Below are 19,238 nucleotides of genomic sequence, written 5' to 3' on the forward strand. Positions count from 1 at the left end.
AACCTGTGGTCTCTCAGATGCTTTGGAATAAGTTCTCATCCTCCATCCCTGTCTCCCTTTCCTTGTTCTGTTCTGATTTCTTCTGCTGACTGAGATGTAATGGGAAACCCTGGTATACTCTGACTATGTGATGAAATATGTTTTCTTCTTTCTGGGTTCCAGAACAACCCCCTTGGGGTTCCTTGTTGTCCTCCCTCTCTTCATGGAGGGGGCTACTCTCCATAGGGGGCTGCTCTCAATCTCTACTGTATAATCCAGCCCTATGGTAGAGCACAGGGTGCTTGCTCTTCAGTTGTTTTGTAACTAATTTATTTTCAGCAGAGTGAGTTGGTTGTTAATGCCAAATAACATGTAGTAGCCTCTTTCTGCTATTATAGTGAAATACTTGAGGGTGGGTAATTTATAACAACAAAAAGTTTGTTTAGTTTGTAGTCTAGAGGTTCAAGAATTTGGCACTGCTAACTCAACTCTGTTTAGACCCTCATGGTGGAAGCCATGATAGGGAGAGCCTGTAACAGGGAGAGGTGAGGTGTGAAATAAGAAAACAGACCTTCAAGAGAAACAACCCTCTTACTAGACCCTGTCTTTGAGGTTCTCTTTGCTTGTCCATACTGGGGATCAAGCTCCCAACACATGAACTACCAGGGGACAAACTACTTCCAAACCATAGTGCCCCCATCTTGTTGTATCTTTACCGTGTCATAGAATAGCAAAAGAGAAAAGCCAGTGCCAGAGAAGCCTGAGGATGGCAGATGCTTCATCCACTGTGGTTTGAAGTTAAATAAGCAGTGGATTGGGAGGGGTGTAATTTGTCTCACTGCCTGTCCCACCTAAAGGCAGACCCCAGCAAACTTTGAGTAAGCAGAGGACAAACGGTTCTCTGAAGTCAAGCGCTGCCACAAGCTTCCACTCCTCTCTGCTCTGCATGCAGTGGCCAAGTCCAAAAGCTTCAGTAAGGAGACCATTAATTCTAGGAAGAGCTGCTAATTGGACTTACAGTTATTTTGTTTTAACTCATACAGCAAGTAGCCAGTGCATGAGAAACACACGCCTTTGGAAACTGCAGAGACTCATTTGTGTGTCTAATGAAGCTTTTGAATGCAAGCAGTTATTACTCAGAGTTTTGACTGAATGGGTAATCATGATGTATAAATTTGTGTAATTGCTTAACTAAGCAAATAGCTTTTTGTCACTTGTAGATAATAATTTTATTGAAAAAGTAAACACTCTTTCTCTTCTGTCTGTCACACCCTATCAGTTTGGGAGCTTTAATATTCATGTGCACTTGCCCTTGTTCATCTTTCTTCCATGACATGGGCCCTGCTATTTTCCAAATGGAAAGGAGAATAAATCACCATTGGGAGTGGTCTTTCCAATGGAAACTTGCTGTTGAGGTGCCCTGTTCTCATAGGCATTTAGCCTATGCTTCTGGCCTGTGCATATTTTTTTCCCAGGGACTCACTCGTTTTTTATGCTATTATATTCACTTAAAAAATAAACCAAATTGATAGCATGTACTTATCTTTTTTCTGTCCACCGCCCCCCCCCCAAGGCTCAAAACGCCCAACAGCTCCATGAACGAATACAGTCATCAAGTATGGATGCCAAATTGGAAGCCCTGAAGGACTTGGCCAGCCTCTCCAGGGATGTTACCTTTGCTCAGGAGTTCATCAACCTGGATGGCATCTCACTCCTCACTCAGATGGTGGAAAGTGGCACTGAGTAAGCACAATCCATCCTTATGTCTCCCTCTGTCCTCTCTAGAGCTGTGGTGTCCACTGCATTCTTTATTCTGGTAGTTTCTGTCATGTTGCCCTCTGTCTACTCTAGAGCTGTGATGTCTACTGTGTTCTTTATTCTGGCCATTTCCAGCTTTAAAGACGAGACTTTGGCCAAACTCTGTGAAAGTGGTTTGAACACAGCAACAGGTCATGAGTTTGTGATTCCCATAGCTGTGTCCTTCACACACTAGCTACATGGTGTAACATGTTCAGAGTCCCTGAACAACTACATTTTCAGGGTCCTGAAGAAGAACATGAGGTCCTAGCCAACATTAGGTGAGAAGGTCTAGCCACTGTTAAATTTATAATCCTCTCGACTACTGGTCCCTCACACCCCTTGTTTATCCGAGGGAACTTCTTTCCTCCGACTGGGATAAAAATCAGAATATGATCATAAGTTTTGAAGCATTTAGAGTGCTCTTAAAAGACATTCTTCAAGGAGCAATTTAATGATTAAAGCAAACAATTTAAATTTTAAAATAATGAATATTTATTGGGTACCTACTGTATGCAGAATGGTGACAAGTGGCAAAAAAAAAAAAAAATTAAACTTGAGCTTTCTTCTCCCAAAATTGATGGAAAGTATTAAATAGTTAGAATTCAAGGGCATTAATTCCTGTGGAGGACAGAAGGCTAGAGGCTTGCCAGTTAGCTTACGAGTCCTTTCAGAGGATGAGACCTGGAAGGAGTTTGAGCTCATCATGACAGAGGAGTGGATTAGCATTTTTGGCATTGAGCTGACCTTTTGGTGAAGACTTTTGTCTCTGGTAGACTAGAGAGACTAAGCAGCAAGGCTAGACCAGCTTACTCATGTGTGGGAGAGCAGCCTGTTCACCAGGAAGGAAGAGGGTCAGAACGACTGCTCATGGGTCAGCTTCTGGTGGTATTGGCAGCATATGGCAACAGTGATTTAGCTAACCACTAATTAGTATACTGATAAGGAGAGCTACAAAGAGTGAGAGGAGAAGGAATCACTGAGGACTGCAGCGTAAGTCTGGTCATTTAGCTCTCCCTTCCTTTCTCTATGATACAAAAACAGATGGATGTCTTACAGGCAAGCAGAAAAATATTCTAGGACAGAATAAGGAAATCAAATCAAATCTAAGAAACACCAAATGTTGGCTACTGGACAAGGGCCACTGTACTCAGTACCCTTTGGTTGCTATTTTGTTTTGTATGATGACTAAAACTCTCCTTAAGGCATGATGAAGCATAAAACAGCCAGGAAGAAATTGAGAATGAGTTGGCAGCAAGGGATTTGACCAGGCAAAGAAAGTGCTTCCTGTGACAGATGCTTCAGAGGAAATGGAGGGTGGAGTGTTGTCATTGTTACCCCTGCAAAAGGAACTTAAGGGCTGGAAAGATTGCTCAGTGATCAACAGCATACACGGCTTTCAGGATCCATAGCCGGTGTCCTACAACCAGCTGTAAATCCAGCTCTGGCAGATCTGATGTCTTCTTCTAGACTCTGAGGACATCCAGTGCTACAAGTGCATATGCCCCTCCCCCCAGAGGACACACATACACATAATTAAAAATAAAAGGAGAAACATTTTTCAAAAGCAATTTAAGGGAGAAAAGGCTCATTTTGACTCAGTTCCAGGGTGAAGTCTCTCATAGTGAAGCAGCTATGATTGCAGGAACTTGGGTGAGCTGGTCACATTGCATCTGTAGTCAGGATGCTGAGTATGGGGAATGCTAGTGTGCAGCTCACTTTCTCCTATTTGTATAACCCAGGATCCCAGCTGTGGGAATGGTGCCACCCACAGTGGGTAGGTCTTCCTGCCTCAATTAATATCCTCAGAGTCTGCCCAGAGAACACCCCTGAGGTGACTATAGACTCACCAATTGACCATCACGGGTTTGCTCATCTCCATTTCCAGTGAACAATGGAGAATCCCTTTCTACTGGAGTGAGCATGTCCTTACCACATGTCCTCACCAGACAACATCTGATCTCCCAGGACAGTGAGCCTTTGGGGCTTCTGCTTCAAGGACATTTGCTAACATTTTAAGTTAAAGTATAAAGCTTTTACTATATTTACTGATATTTTCCAGTGCCAGCCACTTAACATTAAGGGGGAATGTTTGAGTGCTGGTGGTAATGCCACTGGCATTAAGTGGTTCTTTTATATATGCCTAGGTATCCGGGCACTTTAGTTTTGGATCTTTACAGTTTGAGTCAGATAGCATGCATATATCTGACTTTACCAGGATGGCAATAATAATTACAAATTTAATAGGAAAGGTTCCCCAGTTCAGGAGTCCATGTGTATATCATGTGTATAAGGTTGTGCCTGGCCACCGTGTTTTGTCAATGAAGCCTGCATATCAACACCCTCCCCTTTTTTTTCCCATGCCATTAGTCTGCTAAGGGTGCCATAATACAGTTCCAGAGACCTGTAGTTTAAGCAACAAAATGCCGCTGGCCATCCACTGTTCTGAAGGCTGGAAGGTGTCACCAGGGTTTGTTTATTCTGAGGCCTATCCTTACCGTACAGATGGCTGTCTTCTCTCCCTCCGTGTTCTTATATGCTGTTCCTTTGTAGCTGCATATCCTAGTACAGCTTCTTATTCAGATTTACTACTCTTAAAGAGACACACCTCAGATTAAATCATGAAACCTCATAATTCCAACGCCTCATTCCAAAGCTATAGGTTCTATCTCCAAGTGCAGTTCCATCGGGAAATCCTGGAGTTCACAGCTTCCCATATGAATTTTGGGGCAGACATAGATCAGCCTGTAGCACTCATCAAAGGATCTCTGCCATTCTTGGTTTATAATGGATACAAGTAAAAAATAGATAGCATGTACTTACCTTGTTAAGATTCTTACTTCTCATCTGTCTTATTGCCATTCTCCAGGGCTCACCTTATCCCAGAGTTACTCAGAAGAATCTCCATGCTTTACTCAAGGTTGTCAGAGGCAGGCCTTAATCATACAATACTGCTCATGTGCACTGAGAGAATGTCAACACCAGATGTTCCTTATGAACAATACGTTTTATATGTGAAAAATACCTCTTAGTACTTGTTTTTATTTTCAAAAGAATGCCATACTCATTAACATGGAAATCATTTGTAAACAGCCATTGCAACTTGACACATACTGTCCTGTTTCAGACAGTTTAAACAGCAGGAGATCAGATCTCGGGTGAATTCTCTTTTACATTTTTCTTCCATGTTCCCATCATGCTACTTTTCTGGGAAGGAATAATCTCTCTTGGGGTTCCTTCTAAATTCCCTTACTGTTTTGCATAAATTCAAAGGCCTGATGGTTTTGAAGACTGAGGATGTAGGCTGGAAACTCTGAGGCCTCTTTTCTTTTCTCCCTTTTGCCAGTCCCTTATCTCAGGAAGAGGTGGCTTATTTGATCCCCAGACACTTTTCTGATCTTTGCTCAAATTAAAAAGAAAAAAGCTATTTTTCTTACAATTAAAGTGGGTTCTTGGTTAAAGGTAGAGCAGGACTTTAATTAAGTACCAGGAAACTTTGGAGTAGGAACTCCTGCATCTGGAAAGTCCTTTAGTCATGACTCCGGGGCAGTCGGCCCACTGGGAAGTTGGGTGTTTCCCAAGTAAGGCTGCTGGAAATTGTTAGGGAATGCTGAAGAAAGACCACTGAAAAATTTCTTCTTACTTTTAGTAATGATGACGTTCAGTTCAGACAGGTCCAGTACTAGCCATTACCCGAGGATTTTTTAAGGCCCCTCCCCAGAGTAGCAAACAGAAGCACATTGTCTCTTTGGCAGAAAGCAGCCCTTGAAGTCTGAAATGAACATTTTCATCCTTGTGGAGTTTTGCATTTTCATCCTTGGGTTCTAACTGAACCAGGTATGGAAGCAAACAGCATTGTGGGGAAGTATGTTGCCCAACCCAAGCAAGGGGAAGGATGTTAGAGAATGGATGGAAAACAAAAACGGTTAGTCAGAGACTGGAACTATCTCTGGCTTGATTCCAGAGAAGGAAAATATGTGCCATTCACTGCAAGTCCAACACACACATACACGCATGCACGCACGCACGCACGCGCACATACATAGACGCACACAACTGTGCTGTCCCCTCATCATCCCTCCCCTATTCAGAGTCCAGTCGGCACTGGGGGCAGACAACAGAGAACTTTTCCAAGAATGCAGGGCAGAACACTTACAGTTTCCTTCCTACTTGGCAACTTGAAAGGAACATGACACCATCAGCCTATGAGTAAGCCAGAGCACCACCCTGAACAGCAAAGCCAAGACTGGAGAAAGCAATTCCTCTGCTTCCAAAGGACCCAGTTTTTACTAAAATTAAGTCTTATTCCTTATGAAATCATATTTATTGTTAAATACATGCAAATATGCCAAAGGAGAAAGAATGCTTTGTATTCTGCCCATCCACAAACAACAGCATTTACCTTTATGAATAATCATGTTATTTTAAATACACATATGCATAAGCTTTATAAAGGTAGAGTTACAGTCATTTCCTTTACAATATGCTTTTTGTACCCATGTCACTAAATGTGATTCTTTTCCTTATTGTAATTGACAGCATATGCTTTCATTTTTACAAACTAGTCAATACTTGATATGCAGTTGACACATAAATTCAAAGGCTATCCATGGTGGTTAGTCGCACCCATATTGTAAGGGATCTCCATCATTTTCAGGGTGTTTTGTGAACATTTTTTATTACTTTTCTTGTACCCCTAGCTGTGACTACTTAAATACCTTGTAGGGAATGGAGAGATGATACAGAGGATAAGAGCTTGATCTTGCAGAGGACACAGGTTCAGTTCTCAGAATACACATCAGGAAGTTCACAACTGCCTGAAATTCTATTTCTAGGGATTCTGATGCCCTCTGTCCTCTGGGTACATGTATACATGTGCTGCACATAAACTCGAACAGGTACATGTGCCTGAACATCATCATCTCACACACACACACACACACACACACACACACACACACACACACACACACACACACACACACACACACACACCCTTCAATGACTTTTTTAGAAGAAGACTACTGGCTCAAAGGATACAGGGATTTTTAAACCGTTTTCCAGTAAGAACAATTTAGCAGCTTGTTACTATGTTCTGATACTTTATCGTTAGTATGGATGTATATCAGTTTGTAAACCCTGATTACTGCTGGTCTGGTATTCCATACAATGTCTAGTGTTCCTAGGCACATTGAGGCATTACAGGAGTTCTCTTTAAACTGGGGAATTAGTAAGTGCTGACTGACTTTTGTGCTGAGATTATTTCTTATATATTTGCCTTTTTTTTTTTTTAAAAAAGGACAGTTTAAAAAAAGGACAGTTTCATAATAGTTTAGTGATATGGAAAACCCTTACATTATTATGTTTAAAATAATCAACACTATGTGTTTAATCACCATACCCTTTGTCATATGTGTGATGCCACCAAAGAAATCTGACAGGCGCTGTGTACATATGTTTTTGTGTAGAAGTTACCTCAGTATCACAGGCCTGTTTTAGTAACTTCTGTTACTCTAGCTTCTTTCCTTCCCTGAGTTGGAGCTCTTTCTGCTGATGAGTATTGTGAGATTGTGCACGCTAATGGCACTGTAGCTTTGGAGGTTGGTGCCTACACTGATTTGTAGATCTTATTCCTTTAATCAAGTATGTGTTCAAGTACTCTGGCTGTGAAGGCTCCTGTTATCTGAGTATCTTCTTGGGATTCCTGTAGCAGGCTCATAGTGAAGTCCAGACAGTCAGCTCTGGAGCAACCTCCCAGGGCCCCGCCGATAATATGCATCACATAGGCCTAAGAAGTCAACCTTTCTTGGTTTTGTCAGAGGTTGTGAGGCAGAAAATTCCTTGAACAGGATCAGCCCTTCCTCACCCTCCTTTGCTTTCTCTTTGTCTTTGTCCATCTAATTGGGAATGGAAATGAAGAGTTATACAGCCTCTTAAAGAAGAGACTGTCTTCTGCCAGAGGGAAAAATGGATGAGATTTTGCAGTACAGTGATCATCCATCCATCCATCCATCCATCCATCCATCCATCCATCCATCCATCCATCCATCATCTGTCTATCTATATCTATCTACCTATCATCTACTTATCTGTCTGTATGTATGTCCATCCATCCTTCTGCCTACCTTCCTATCTGTCTATCCTTCTGCTTTTTGTGTGTATGTGTGTGTGTTGTTGAATATCAAACACAGTGTTTTTTTATGTGCTGTGCAAATGTCCTACAACTGAGCTGTACCCCATGCCCTTTTATTTTCTTTGAGACAGGATCTGGGCATTTAGCCCAGTTTGGGCTCACACTTGGCAATCCTCTTAACTCTGCTCATAGGTTGCTGAAGCTTCCAGTGTGTACCACAATGCTGGACTAGTTGCATCTTTTAACACGAAGGACCTAACTTCAGGAAGCATTTTCTAACTTCAGGTAGCATTCTGTATCCAATTTTCCTGTCTCCTGGCAATCCTCTCAAACCTGGAAGAGTTTCATAGCCATTCCTTTCTTGCATGATTGATATATTTCAGTATGGCAGGTTTTCAGTTTTGACACAAAAACAACTCTCATCTCAAAAGGAACAAGAGACAGTTTATCCTAGGGTCAAATATTTGTGACCATGGCCCAGAGGGTCACAGATGGAACACAGATTTACATCACCCCAAATCCCATGTTCTGATGTGGAAGCAGACCCATGTATTTAAAATACATCTTAATGTATTTTAAAATACTTTTTAAATACATTGGTGGAACCATCAGAGAGGCAGGTTACAGCAAAGTGGGGAAGCCTGTCAAAGGCCTCTGAAGTTATCTAGTGTGGCTCTTAGATTTGGGCTTGGCGGAGCTAGTGGTCTGCTAAGCTAATACATTTGAAAAGGTTTCACCTGATAGTCACAAGGGTGTTAGATCAGACACAGCGGTGGGCAGAGAATGGCTAATGATGGGACTAATGGGTAAACTAGTCTAGCAACAGTTTCAATGAAAGGTGTGGCTTCTTCCCAGGAACCTCCTGGGGTGCTCACCAACAGGGTTTGCTCAATAGTAGTTTGTTAAAGGTACTTTTCAGAGAGAGAGAGGTGACATTAGGAGTCTCATACCGATATAGACATGACCATGTGTTAAAAGGATTTACTTTACCCCTAGAATATGAGGGAACCAGACAGGCTGTAATATTTTCAAAGAAAAGTCAAAAGAGCACAGATTTATAGGGAGTAAAAAGAATGTGGAGATGAATTGCAAATGGATACAAAACTGGTTTTCCACAAGCAGGGAGGAAGCTAATCAAATTACCACCAGACAGGACAAAAGTGTCATTAGTTATTTAGAGTTTGGGGAGTTGTAAAGTGCCTTCAAGCCAGTTGGCTGGAGCCTGACAGTGCAGGAGGGTATGCTGCACCCATGTGCACAGTTTATCATGGAAGCCCATGTATTTTCTTTCAGATTTACATACTGTTTTCTCAAAGTCAGACCCATAGTCTCTCCCTTTATCACAAATGACTTTATCTGTTTTTGACATGTCGCATCATGTTACATTTGGTCACTTGATTAGGACTAGGTCTATGTTGTGACATTTCTTCAAAATTTGTAATTGATTCATGAATAATTTGGAGGTAACTACTTGGAAATCACGCAAAATCGAACCTGTCACCTCAATGTCACCCTCCAGCTGTAACATCTTTTCTTGAATTACTTGTGTCTATGTTGGTCGCCAGGAGTGCTTTGCAGCGTTATTGTCTCTGTATCTTGTAGGTGCCTTCTTTCTGTAGCAGCAGCTCTATGTTCTAGTGTTTTATTTGCTTTATCCGTTGATGTCTAATGGGTTGCTTGGTTAGTTCCTTGTCATTTTTGTACAGCTAGTCTAGATCTGAGCTCATGGATGTCATGTTGGTGTTTCAAACTGACCGTGGTGAGCACAGTGACACAATGGGGGCTCATAAATGTCATAAATTTAGTTTCTATGACTACCCCAGATGTTTTGTTCTTAAACTTTATGGCCACATCACTCTTTATAACCAAGCGATCCTTTATTCCTATTTGTTCAGTAGGCTGTCCTCTGTCACTAGTGTTATTTATTAGATGTTCCTCTTGTACCAGGGTTGGCCCATGGCTCTGCAGTCTCTGTGTCCTCCCTTTATCTACCTTTTTTTGTTTTTTAAACCTTAGCATGAGACACTTTCTAAAGAAACTATTTCCTTGTAGTTCCACTGGGTTCAATGTATGCTCAGGATGGTCTTTCCTTACTCCTTTGATTCTCCCAATGGCTTTTTGGTAAAATAAGTAAGTAAAATAATAAATGCTGTTTTAAATAAAGGAAGGGGAAATGAAAAGGAAGAAAAACTTACATATGCTTTTCCCTTTCCTTTTTTTTTTAAATAACTTCTAGTTTAGTTTTTATGTGGCTGTCTGAGTTTCAGAAGAAATTGTCAGTAGTGTGGGGACAGGTACAGCTCCATACTATCAGTCTTCACAGCCTATAATTCCCTCTATCTTAAGATTCATTGACACTAGCCAAACTTAGATACTTGACTTTGACATCAGCAGTAATGGGCCAGGCATTCAGGACTTGGACTTATTGGTACAATGAAGGAAAGTTGGAGACTTTGCTAAATATATATTTATACAGGCCTCAGCATAGCAATCGAGGGAAATAGGTTATCACAGATAATATAAGATACTCCCCAAAGTATGGGATGTACTGTCATAGAGGATAAGACACACTCAAGTGTGGGCACGGGTTACTCATGGGAGTCATAGAGAGCAAAGAGTAACAGAGTAAGACATATGCCAGTGTAGGTATGTGCTCCTCTGGGAAGAGTAACAGAGTTAAGACATATGCCAGTGTAGGTATGTGCTCCTCTGGAGAGAGTCAGAGAATAAGACATACGCAGTGTAGGTATGGGCTCCTAAGAGGAGAGCCATGGTTAATTATCTTAGCCTTATCCATACATACCATTTTTGTGGCTCTCAAATGTTGCTAAGAAACCATATTTCTCTCTTTTTTATAAGTGAGATATCTGAGCAGGATTTAGAGATGGCCAGCATGAAATTCGGGTCTGTAAAGTAACAATGTCAGGTACCACTGTGGTGTTACAGGGGTTTAGTTCATTCTACCTCCCTGTAAACAGGTTCCTAGTGAGATTCCTAGGAGACTGCAGCTTATACCTAGGAAAGGAGAAGGCTTATTTCCTTCTCATTTACCCCTAACTTTCCCCATTTTTCTTTCTTGCCTGAGGATTACATTTAGTTTAGAGACTGTAATTTCTCCTGAGGAGTGAAATCATTCAGCAACCACTTAAGTATTTAGCTGTGTGTGCCTGAACTTCTGTCCCTTTATCCTTCTGAAGAGCAGCCCTGGTCTTCAAAGGACTGGAAAGGTGGTTTACAGATGGGATGATCTGATTCACACTTGGTGCCTTGGTCAGTCAAGATGAGGAGTAAAATCAGATGTCTGGGAGGCTCCTATATAAGTAGCCTAAAAGGCAGATAATGTTTTTTTGGGCGGTGGTGTGTGGGAAATAAGATAATGACAAATTCAAGAGACTAGTGAAAACAAAACATTTTTAATATATTATTTTGAAGACAGTGACACTGGCAAAGAGAAAAACCAAAAATGACTGGTGTGTTGATCTGGTTGGTGTAAGACTGTGACTTTTGAAGTTTACCCAGTCATGAGATATTCCTATCTTCTCCCATAGGCCAAGACCTTTCCCTTTCCTCTGTCTCTTCAGTTTAAGACACAAAGCCTTTTCTAATAAATATTCTGGGGCTTGAGACTGTTCCCTTTTTGTAGTGGTGAGCTCAGTCACACACAGATGACCTTGAACTTTCCAAGTTTCAGAGTCCTGAGAACATCAGATGCCAGCTGTAGCTAGAGAAGAAAGGGACTTAGCACCTCCTGCTTATCTGTATCTGATGAGTGAACTCTTAGCACACCTCATACTGAAATATGGACCATCATAGTCTGTGTTATAGGTGTGACCAGACATAAGGAGGGATAGACACTAACATACAGAGCATACTGAAGGCAGATTTAAAGCTGGATGGATCTGGCTGACTTGAGGAATGGAAGGTGCTTTGAGAAAATCAGTCATTTTAGTCTGTCTTTGTCTTCTTGAGCTTACGAGGTGTTGTCTGTTGCCTTCCAAATTTTCTTTTTTCAGTTTAGTAGTCTTAACACTTCTAGAGGTTGAAGCAGGAGAATAGGATTCTTGTAAGTGCAAGGCCAACCTGGGTTCCATGAAAGAAAATTGCCTTAAAATTAGTAAATATAAAATATTTTAAAATGCATAAACAGTTAGAAGTGTCATGTCCATTATTCAGTTAGGTTTGTCTGTTGCAAGTCCCATCTCAGAGCCTCAGTCCTGGCATCCTAACTGACCGCTACTGTTCCTGGGAGGATGCACTTGCTCTCAAGAGAGGAGGAAGAAATTACAAGCCTTGGGTATTTTATTAAAGAAAGAAAATAAGTTAGGTCTAGTCTAGTCCTTTTGCTGCAGTTTACCCATGGCAAAGTTACCCATTCTCTCTCCTTGGGGTTTTTTCCTCCATTGAACATGAGCCCAACCTGGTCTCCTGACTGTTATCATTCTTATTGTCAAATGATTATTTTGGCTGATGTTTTGAAATGCATAAGTGTTTCTACTGGCTCATGTCTAATCCTGAATTTTCTTCAAGATGGGTTTCTTAGGAAAAGTCACTGCTTTGAAGCATGTTTCTCATATATATGTATTTTTAATTTTTCAGACGATACCAGAAGTTGCAGAAGATTATGAAGCCTTGGTAAGAATACACCATCTATTGGTGTGATTTTATACTTTATTTACCCTGCATAATTAAGTCATGATCTCTCATTTTATAATTATGCATGTAGATATATTGAATATATCCTTTTTTGTTTGCTGTTCTTACAAACAACTTTATTTTTTTCTTTTGCTATATACTTGTGGCAGAATGGGTATTTTATGATTGTTACCACTAAATGATCAAAGCTGAATTGCTGTCTTCCTTGAGCGATGACAGGCATAATTTTATGCATTACTTCAAATAAAAGGTTCTTTTTTGTTTCCTATGTGATGTTCAGAGTTAGAATCTGACTTTCTTCAGTGGCTCAGAAAACAAAAGATCCATATGTATATATTTAAAAGCGATTTGTACATAGAATGAAAATTGTTTGAGTCTGAAAAAAATGGTTGCTCACACATCTCCTATTTATTAAGTTGCCTGCATTACAGTTATGTCTGGAGATGTTATAAGTTCCTTTTTAAAAAATATTTTTCTTTATTACTGAGAATTTCATACATGTAAACAATGAAATATGATCATTTGTAACCCTGATTCCCTCCAACTTCCCTGGTGTACCCTGATATAACCACTTCCTAATTTGTTTCATGTTTGCTTGTATGTATATTTGTTTTGATAACCACTAAGTCTAAACCAGTGCTGCCATGGACATACATAGAGGGTCATCCACTGGACTATGGGAAACCTACCAGTGATCATGCCCTTAAAAAGGAATGATTTTCCCTCCCCAGTAGCTACCAACTGCCAATAGTTCCTCAAAAAGGGGCAGGGCCTGAAGAGTGCCTCTCCCATCTGTGCCTTGATATTGTATGAGTCTTCTCCAGGTAACTACTCATCTTGTGTGTTCATGAGTTTGATAGCCACATCATGTCTCTAGGATAGCATTTCACAGCACTCTTCCCCATTTTCTGGTCTTTACATTCCTTCTGGTTTCCTATAACTTTTTTTTTGTTGTGTGTGTGTGTGTGTGTGTGTGTGTGTGTGTGTGTGTGTGTGTGTCTGTCTGTCTGTCTGTCTGTCTGTCTGTCTGTCTGTGTGTCTGTGTGTCTGTGTGTCTGTGTGTCGGTCTGTGTCTGTGTGTCTGCCTGCTGTATAAGCCAGAAGAGTAAGTCAAATTCTGCCCTGGAGCTGTGTTTACAGGTGGCTGTAAGCCACCAAATACAGATGTTGGGAACTGAATTTGGGTCTTCCAGAAGAACAGGAAGCACTCTTAACTGTTAAGCTACTTCTCTAGTCTAGGGATGTCCCATTTAGGTATGAGCACTTAGTTTTTTATTTGCACCATTGACTCCCTTTCATTGCAAAATGAAGCATCTCCGACCAAGGTTCCAAGCAGCCTGGGTCTATGGGTATAATATTAAGTAAGTGTTTGGGGGGCAATTTGACAACATGACCAATTACCCTGATAACAGCAGCAACTTCTACCAAAAGGACTATGATCTAGCCATGGGCTTTTGAGCATGATTATAATACCAGCATGGAATTCTCCCCTGCAGAGCAGGTGTTAGGTCCAACCAGAAGGCACTCAGTTACCCCATAGCTGCAATGCCATGATTGCAGCAACAGTAGATCTTGCCTGGTGGGTTTGTATTGTCGAATTCAGATTCCAGTATTGAGTAAGACCATTGGTGTTTTTCATCTCCCAGCAGCTTGCTCAGCACCTTTTGACTCTATGAAAGCTAGCCAGCAGGGAGAGAGTTTGAAATTGTTTTCTCTGTCCTACAGCTGAAGTTGTGGTCTTATCATGTAGTTATGGTGGGTAACCAAAGGCAATGGTGGTAGCCTGTTTTGTTTTGGAGACTTCTGGAGCTTCCCTGATCAATAATTCATAGTGATATCCGATGGTTTGCACTCTGATTCTCATTTAATAACCCATGCTTTCTGGGAGTAGCACTATCCATCCATATAGGGTAATTCTGTTGGAACTGTTTCTAAAATTATATTTTAATTAGTTTACTAAATAGTCTATTTCCAGAAGGCCTTTTCATAGATCCTTGGTTGTAGTTACCCTACCCGTAATGTCCTCCTCTCCTTTGTCTCCCCATCTCCACCCCTGCTTAGTTCTTTATCCCTCCTGTTTCCCACTTCTTCTTTCATATCACATATATTCTACTATCTCTACAATTAAAACTTCTCTATTGGGAACTGATAAGATGGGGCGGCAATTAAGAGTGAAAACACACAGTGCTCTTCCAGAGACCCAAGGTTGGTTCCCAGTACCTATTATTGGGCAAGCTCACAATTGCCTGTACCTTCAGATCCAGGTCATCTAACTCCTCTTCTGACTCCTACTGGCAGTGACAGACACATGGTAGATATACAGATATATACAGGTACACATCAGTAAATATAAATAAAAATAAAACTTTTTCAAATTTCCATCATAAGTTAATTTAAAAATCTATTTATCAAGGTATGTACATAACATGTCTAACAAACTTGCTAAAGCAGACTGAATATATTTTTGTGGTACCAAGATGTAGAAAGATAATTTCAGTTTGACACAGAAAGCTGAATACTGTCTCAAAAATGTGCATCCTTCCTCTACTCCTCAAAGACAGGGTTTCTCTGGGAAGCTCTGGAGGTCCTAGAACTTGCTTTGTAGACCAGACTGGCCTCAAACTTAGAAATCTGCCTGCCTCTGCATCCCTGAGTGCTGCATTAAAGGCATACACCACCACTGCCTGGCTTAACTCCAAATTTCAAGCCTCCAGACCAGTAGTTCTCAATCTTCCTAATGCTGCAACCCTTTAACACAGTTCCTCATGTTGTAGTGACCCCAGCCACAAGATTATTTTTGTTGCTGCTTTATAACTATAATTTTGCTATTGAGTGTTGTCTCCATTCCTAAGACCATTGGAAATATATTTTTTTCCAGTGGTCAGGACCCACAGGTTGAGAACCACTGCTCCAGACAGAATATTGTTTGCCTAGTTATGTAGTATGAGTTCAGGCCAGTAATCTCTCCCCACTGCTCCCACAAAGGAAGACTATTAGTTCGGAATTCTTTTGTGTATTAAATTATAATAGGATGGAATGAGATAATGTGTTTCTGCATAAAGTTTCTAAATCTTTGTTTCACACACGTTTTTAATGCAGTAGAAGTACTTAGGTAAAGCAATAGAAACTGTCTTTTATAATATATCTTGAGCATGCCATCCCAGTGTTTAAACTCATTACTTTTAACCTACACTTAGATCCACCACACACTGTTAGGATAATGAGCATCACTTCTGTATAAAATCAGACGGTAGAGTGAGGACATAAATGTACCTTCAGCCTCCTTCAATTTGCCACGTTAGGTGAGTTGGAGTTCTTAACCAATGCAGTTTCTTTAAAAACTGCCAGCTAATTTGTTCTATTGATGTTGTTACTTTGTCATTTATGGATAGAAATCTCTAAACTGGACCCTGGTTCTGCTATGATAGAGTATTGTAATCAGACTAGCATAGATAATGATGAGAAAATCTAGATTAATTATTATAATAAAAACATCTAGAAACTTTTGTTTGGTGATACTGAGGAAGAACATAGAACATAGACGGAATCAATCCTTGAGGGAACATGCAGGATCCAGTGAGATATGTGCGTTTGCTTCAGTTTGTTGCAGAATACCTGCTGGGCCCAGTACGTGAGGTAACAGTGAGCCTCATTGTTAACAAGGTACTAGTTTGGGCCAATAGGCTGTCAGAATATTAAGGAAAATCCATGGGGGTATGGAGGAGCCCAGATTGCAAGATACAGTTTTATATGAGAATCCATCACATATTACTGCGATGTAAATGCATGTGTCTAGAACCCACAGAGACCCAAGTTAGAAAAAGCTGACTGAAAGGAATGTTCAGATGTGAGCTGTCAGTCACTGCAGAATGGAGTTGAGCTAACCTACTAGAACAAAACTTTGCATTATGAAGACTGACAATCTCATTCAGTGTGCAGGGCATCATTAGTTACGATATAGAAGAAAAATACTAAGGATGAGCCACATTTAAGAGAGGGAGAAAAGAATTCTTAGTAGAAAACGGAACCCAAGATGACCAGATATTGAAATTGGCAGGTAAAATTTCTAGAACTTTTTTTGAAGGTAATAGTAGTAGCAGCAGCAACAGCAGCAGCAGTAGTAGAAGTAGTATTAGTTGTTGTTGTTGTTGTTGGTGGTGGTGTGTGTGTGTGTGTGTGTGATAGAAACAAGGAATGGGGGATAAAGGAAGGCAATGGTGGTGTAGATATGGACAAAAGTCAACTGGAAAATGCCATAATGAAACTCAATACTTTTGCACAAAAATAGAAATTAATAATAATGAAAATATATTTAAAAGTAAAATATTACTATAATAAACAAACTGTTGGGAAGTGTTAACAGAGAAATAGAAAACATGAAACAGAAGCAGATACCATTTATGAAACTAAAATAGTAGGGGCTGGAGAGATTACTCTGAGGTGAAGAGCACTGGCTGCTTTTCCAGAAGATCTGGGTTCAATTCCTAGCACACACATGGCAGCTCACAGAAATCACTAACTCCAGTTTCTGGGGATCTGTTGCCTTCTTCTGGCTTTCATGATCACTGCATATACCTGGTATACATGCAGTTACATACATATAATAAAAAAATTAAAAAATCTCAAAGTTTTAAAGTGGTAAAAATGCTGTAAAGTGAAATAGTTAAAATGAAAAATTCACCGTATGAAAATGTGACCTAGATTTGCAGTATATAATTATTCATGCTGAAAAATAGAAAACTGAATAGCAAATACCTGGCCTATGAAGTAACAAAAAAGACTTAAAGTATACTTTATTAGCCTCAGAAGTACTCGAAAGAGGAGAAAGAAATATGGGACATAAAATATTTGTAGATAATTGCAGAAAAACTAAAAATTCATAAGATATATAAATTCATAGAGTTAAGAAATTCATGAAACCCACAAAAGATGAATACAAAGGAAATTATACCTTGTAACATATAACTTCTGAAATCTAAGTTAAAATTAAAACCTCTAGGGCAGTCTGGGAACTTGATACATTACAGTAATTAATAATAAGAGTGAAGGAGTTCTGATGAGAAATGATAAAGACCAGAAGGCAACATGTTAAGAAAAAAATTTTAAAAAAACCTGCTATCACTAGAATTTTGTATTTGATAAAACCTTCCCTGAAAATGACGGTGACCTGAATAATCTTTTAGTTTCTAGAGGGGAGAGATTAACCCAAATATATTATATGAAATTTTCATAGAACTAACTAAAAAGACAGCTTATTGTCAGCATAGGTACATTACATGAGATAAACTCAAGTTCTTCAAACTGAAGAGACCTGATATCCCATAGAAATTGGGCTCTATGGGAAAGTATGAAGTATAATGGAAACTGTTAAGTGCATAACTACATGAAGATAAAATTTACATTCTTGTTTGATGACATGTAACTATATAAATTGAAATTAAAATGCTATTTTATTGTAGGGTTTATGGACTATGTAAATTTAAAATGTATGCAACATTAGGAGCACAACAGATGGGATCATACAAAAGTATAATATAATAAGCTTCCTTTTTATAATATTCCCCATAAGTAGACTTGTGTTAATAGTTCACTTTGTAATCTATAAAATCACAAAAGTTTTGTACATCAAAATCCAATGAAAAAATTAAATTGAGCTACTAAACAATATTCATGTCAAAAGCAAGGTGAGAAAAGTGAAACAGAACAAAATATAGTTGGGACAGATAGGAACCAATTTATATTTTAATCTTAACAATACAGTCAATGTAAACAGACTATACACTTTATTTATAAGGTTGGGGTTGTCAGAGGAAATAAAAAAGGATGACCCCATATATAGACTGTTTATAAAATATAAGAGGGGGCCGGGCGTTGGTGGTGCACTCTTTTAATCCCAGCACTTGGGAGGTAGAGGCAGGTGGATCTCTGTGAGTTTGAGGCCAGCCTGTTCTCCAGAGCCAGTGCCAGGATAGGCTCCAAAGCTACAAAACAAAATACATACATACATACATACATACATACATACATACATACATACATAATGTGAAGGGATATACAGATTTGATAGTTGAAATGAAAATACATATCTTACACATGCTAATAGTAAAATATTGAGCAATTTTATTAGTATCATGCAATATAAGAAAGAAATGTAATATGTTGTCAGGGAAAAATGTATAACTAATGGTATAAATAAGTAATCAGAAAAACATAAAAAATGTATGAACCTAACATAAGCTGCATAATACATGAAGTAAAAACTGTTAGAAGTAAAACCTATCTTCCTAGTTGAGTTTAAGACCACTGTCTCCTAAGGGATAGAAAAACTAGGTAGAACCAATAATATAAAGATACTGTAATTAACATTACTGAATGTTGTTTATGGAATGTCATGCTTATCAACAGAAGAATACAGGTCCAAGTATATGTGATTATGACAGATCAGATGCCAAACATAACGAATATCAAGAATTTTTAGGTAGTTGGAACTATGTAGATTATATTTTTTATCCAAAGAACATTTACCAGAAATCATTAATAAATAGGTGAAAATATGCAGATGGTTGGTAATTAGAAATTAGAAAACATGCTTTTTTATGTAAGAGTTGGGGAACATTAACTTTATTGAATGTGCAAAATAATATTAAGTGATGGTACCAAAATTGTGTGTATAGGT

At 39.4% G+C, this 19,238-nt stretch overlaps 1 protein-coding gene across 2 annotated transcripts in view; it reads left to right on the top strand.

The window, feature by feature from the left end:
- Elmo1 (engulfment and cell motility 1) overlaps nt 1-19,238 on the top strand; it is a 523,874-nt gene that overhangs the window by 154,836 nt on the left and 349,800 nt on the right. For both annotated transcript variants that reach the window (XM_027409370.2, XM_027409371.2), the window contains exons 6-7: nt 1,553-1,722; nt 12,506-12,541. In XM_027409370.2, the coding sequence (XP_027265171.1) occupies nt 1,553-1,722; nt 12,506-12,541 (206 nt within the window). The remainder of the gene's footprint in view (nt 1-1,552; nt 1,723-12,505; nt 12,542-19,238) is intronic.

Source organism: Cricetulus griseus, chromosome 3, assembly GCF_003668045.3.
Source record: "Cricetulus griseus strain 17A/GY chromosome 3, alternate assembly CriGri-PICRH-1.0, whole genome shotgun sequence".
Classification (NCBI taxonomy): Eukaryota; Metazoa; Chordata; class Mammalia; order Rodentia; family Cricetidae; genus Cricetulus; species Cricetulus griseus.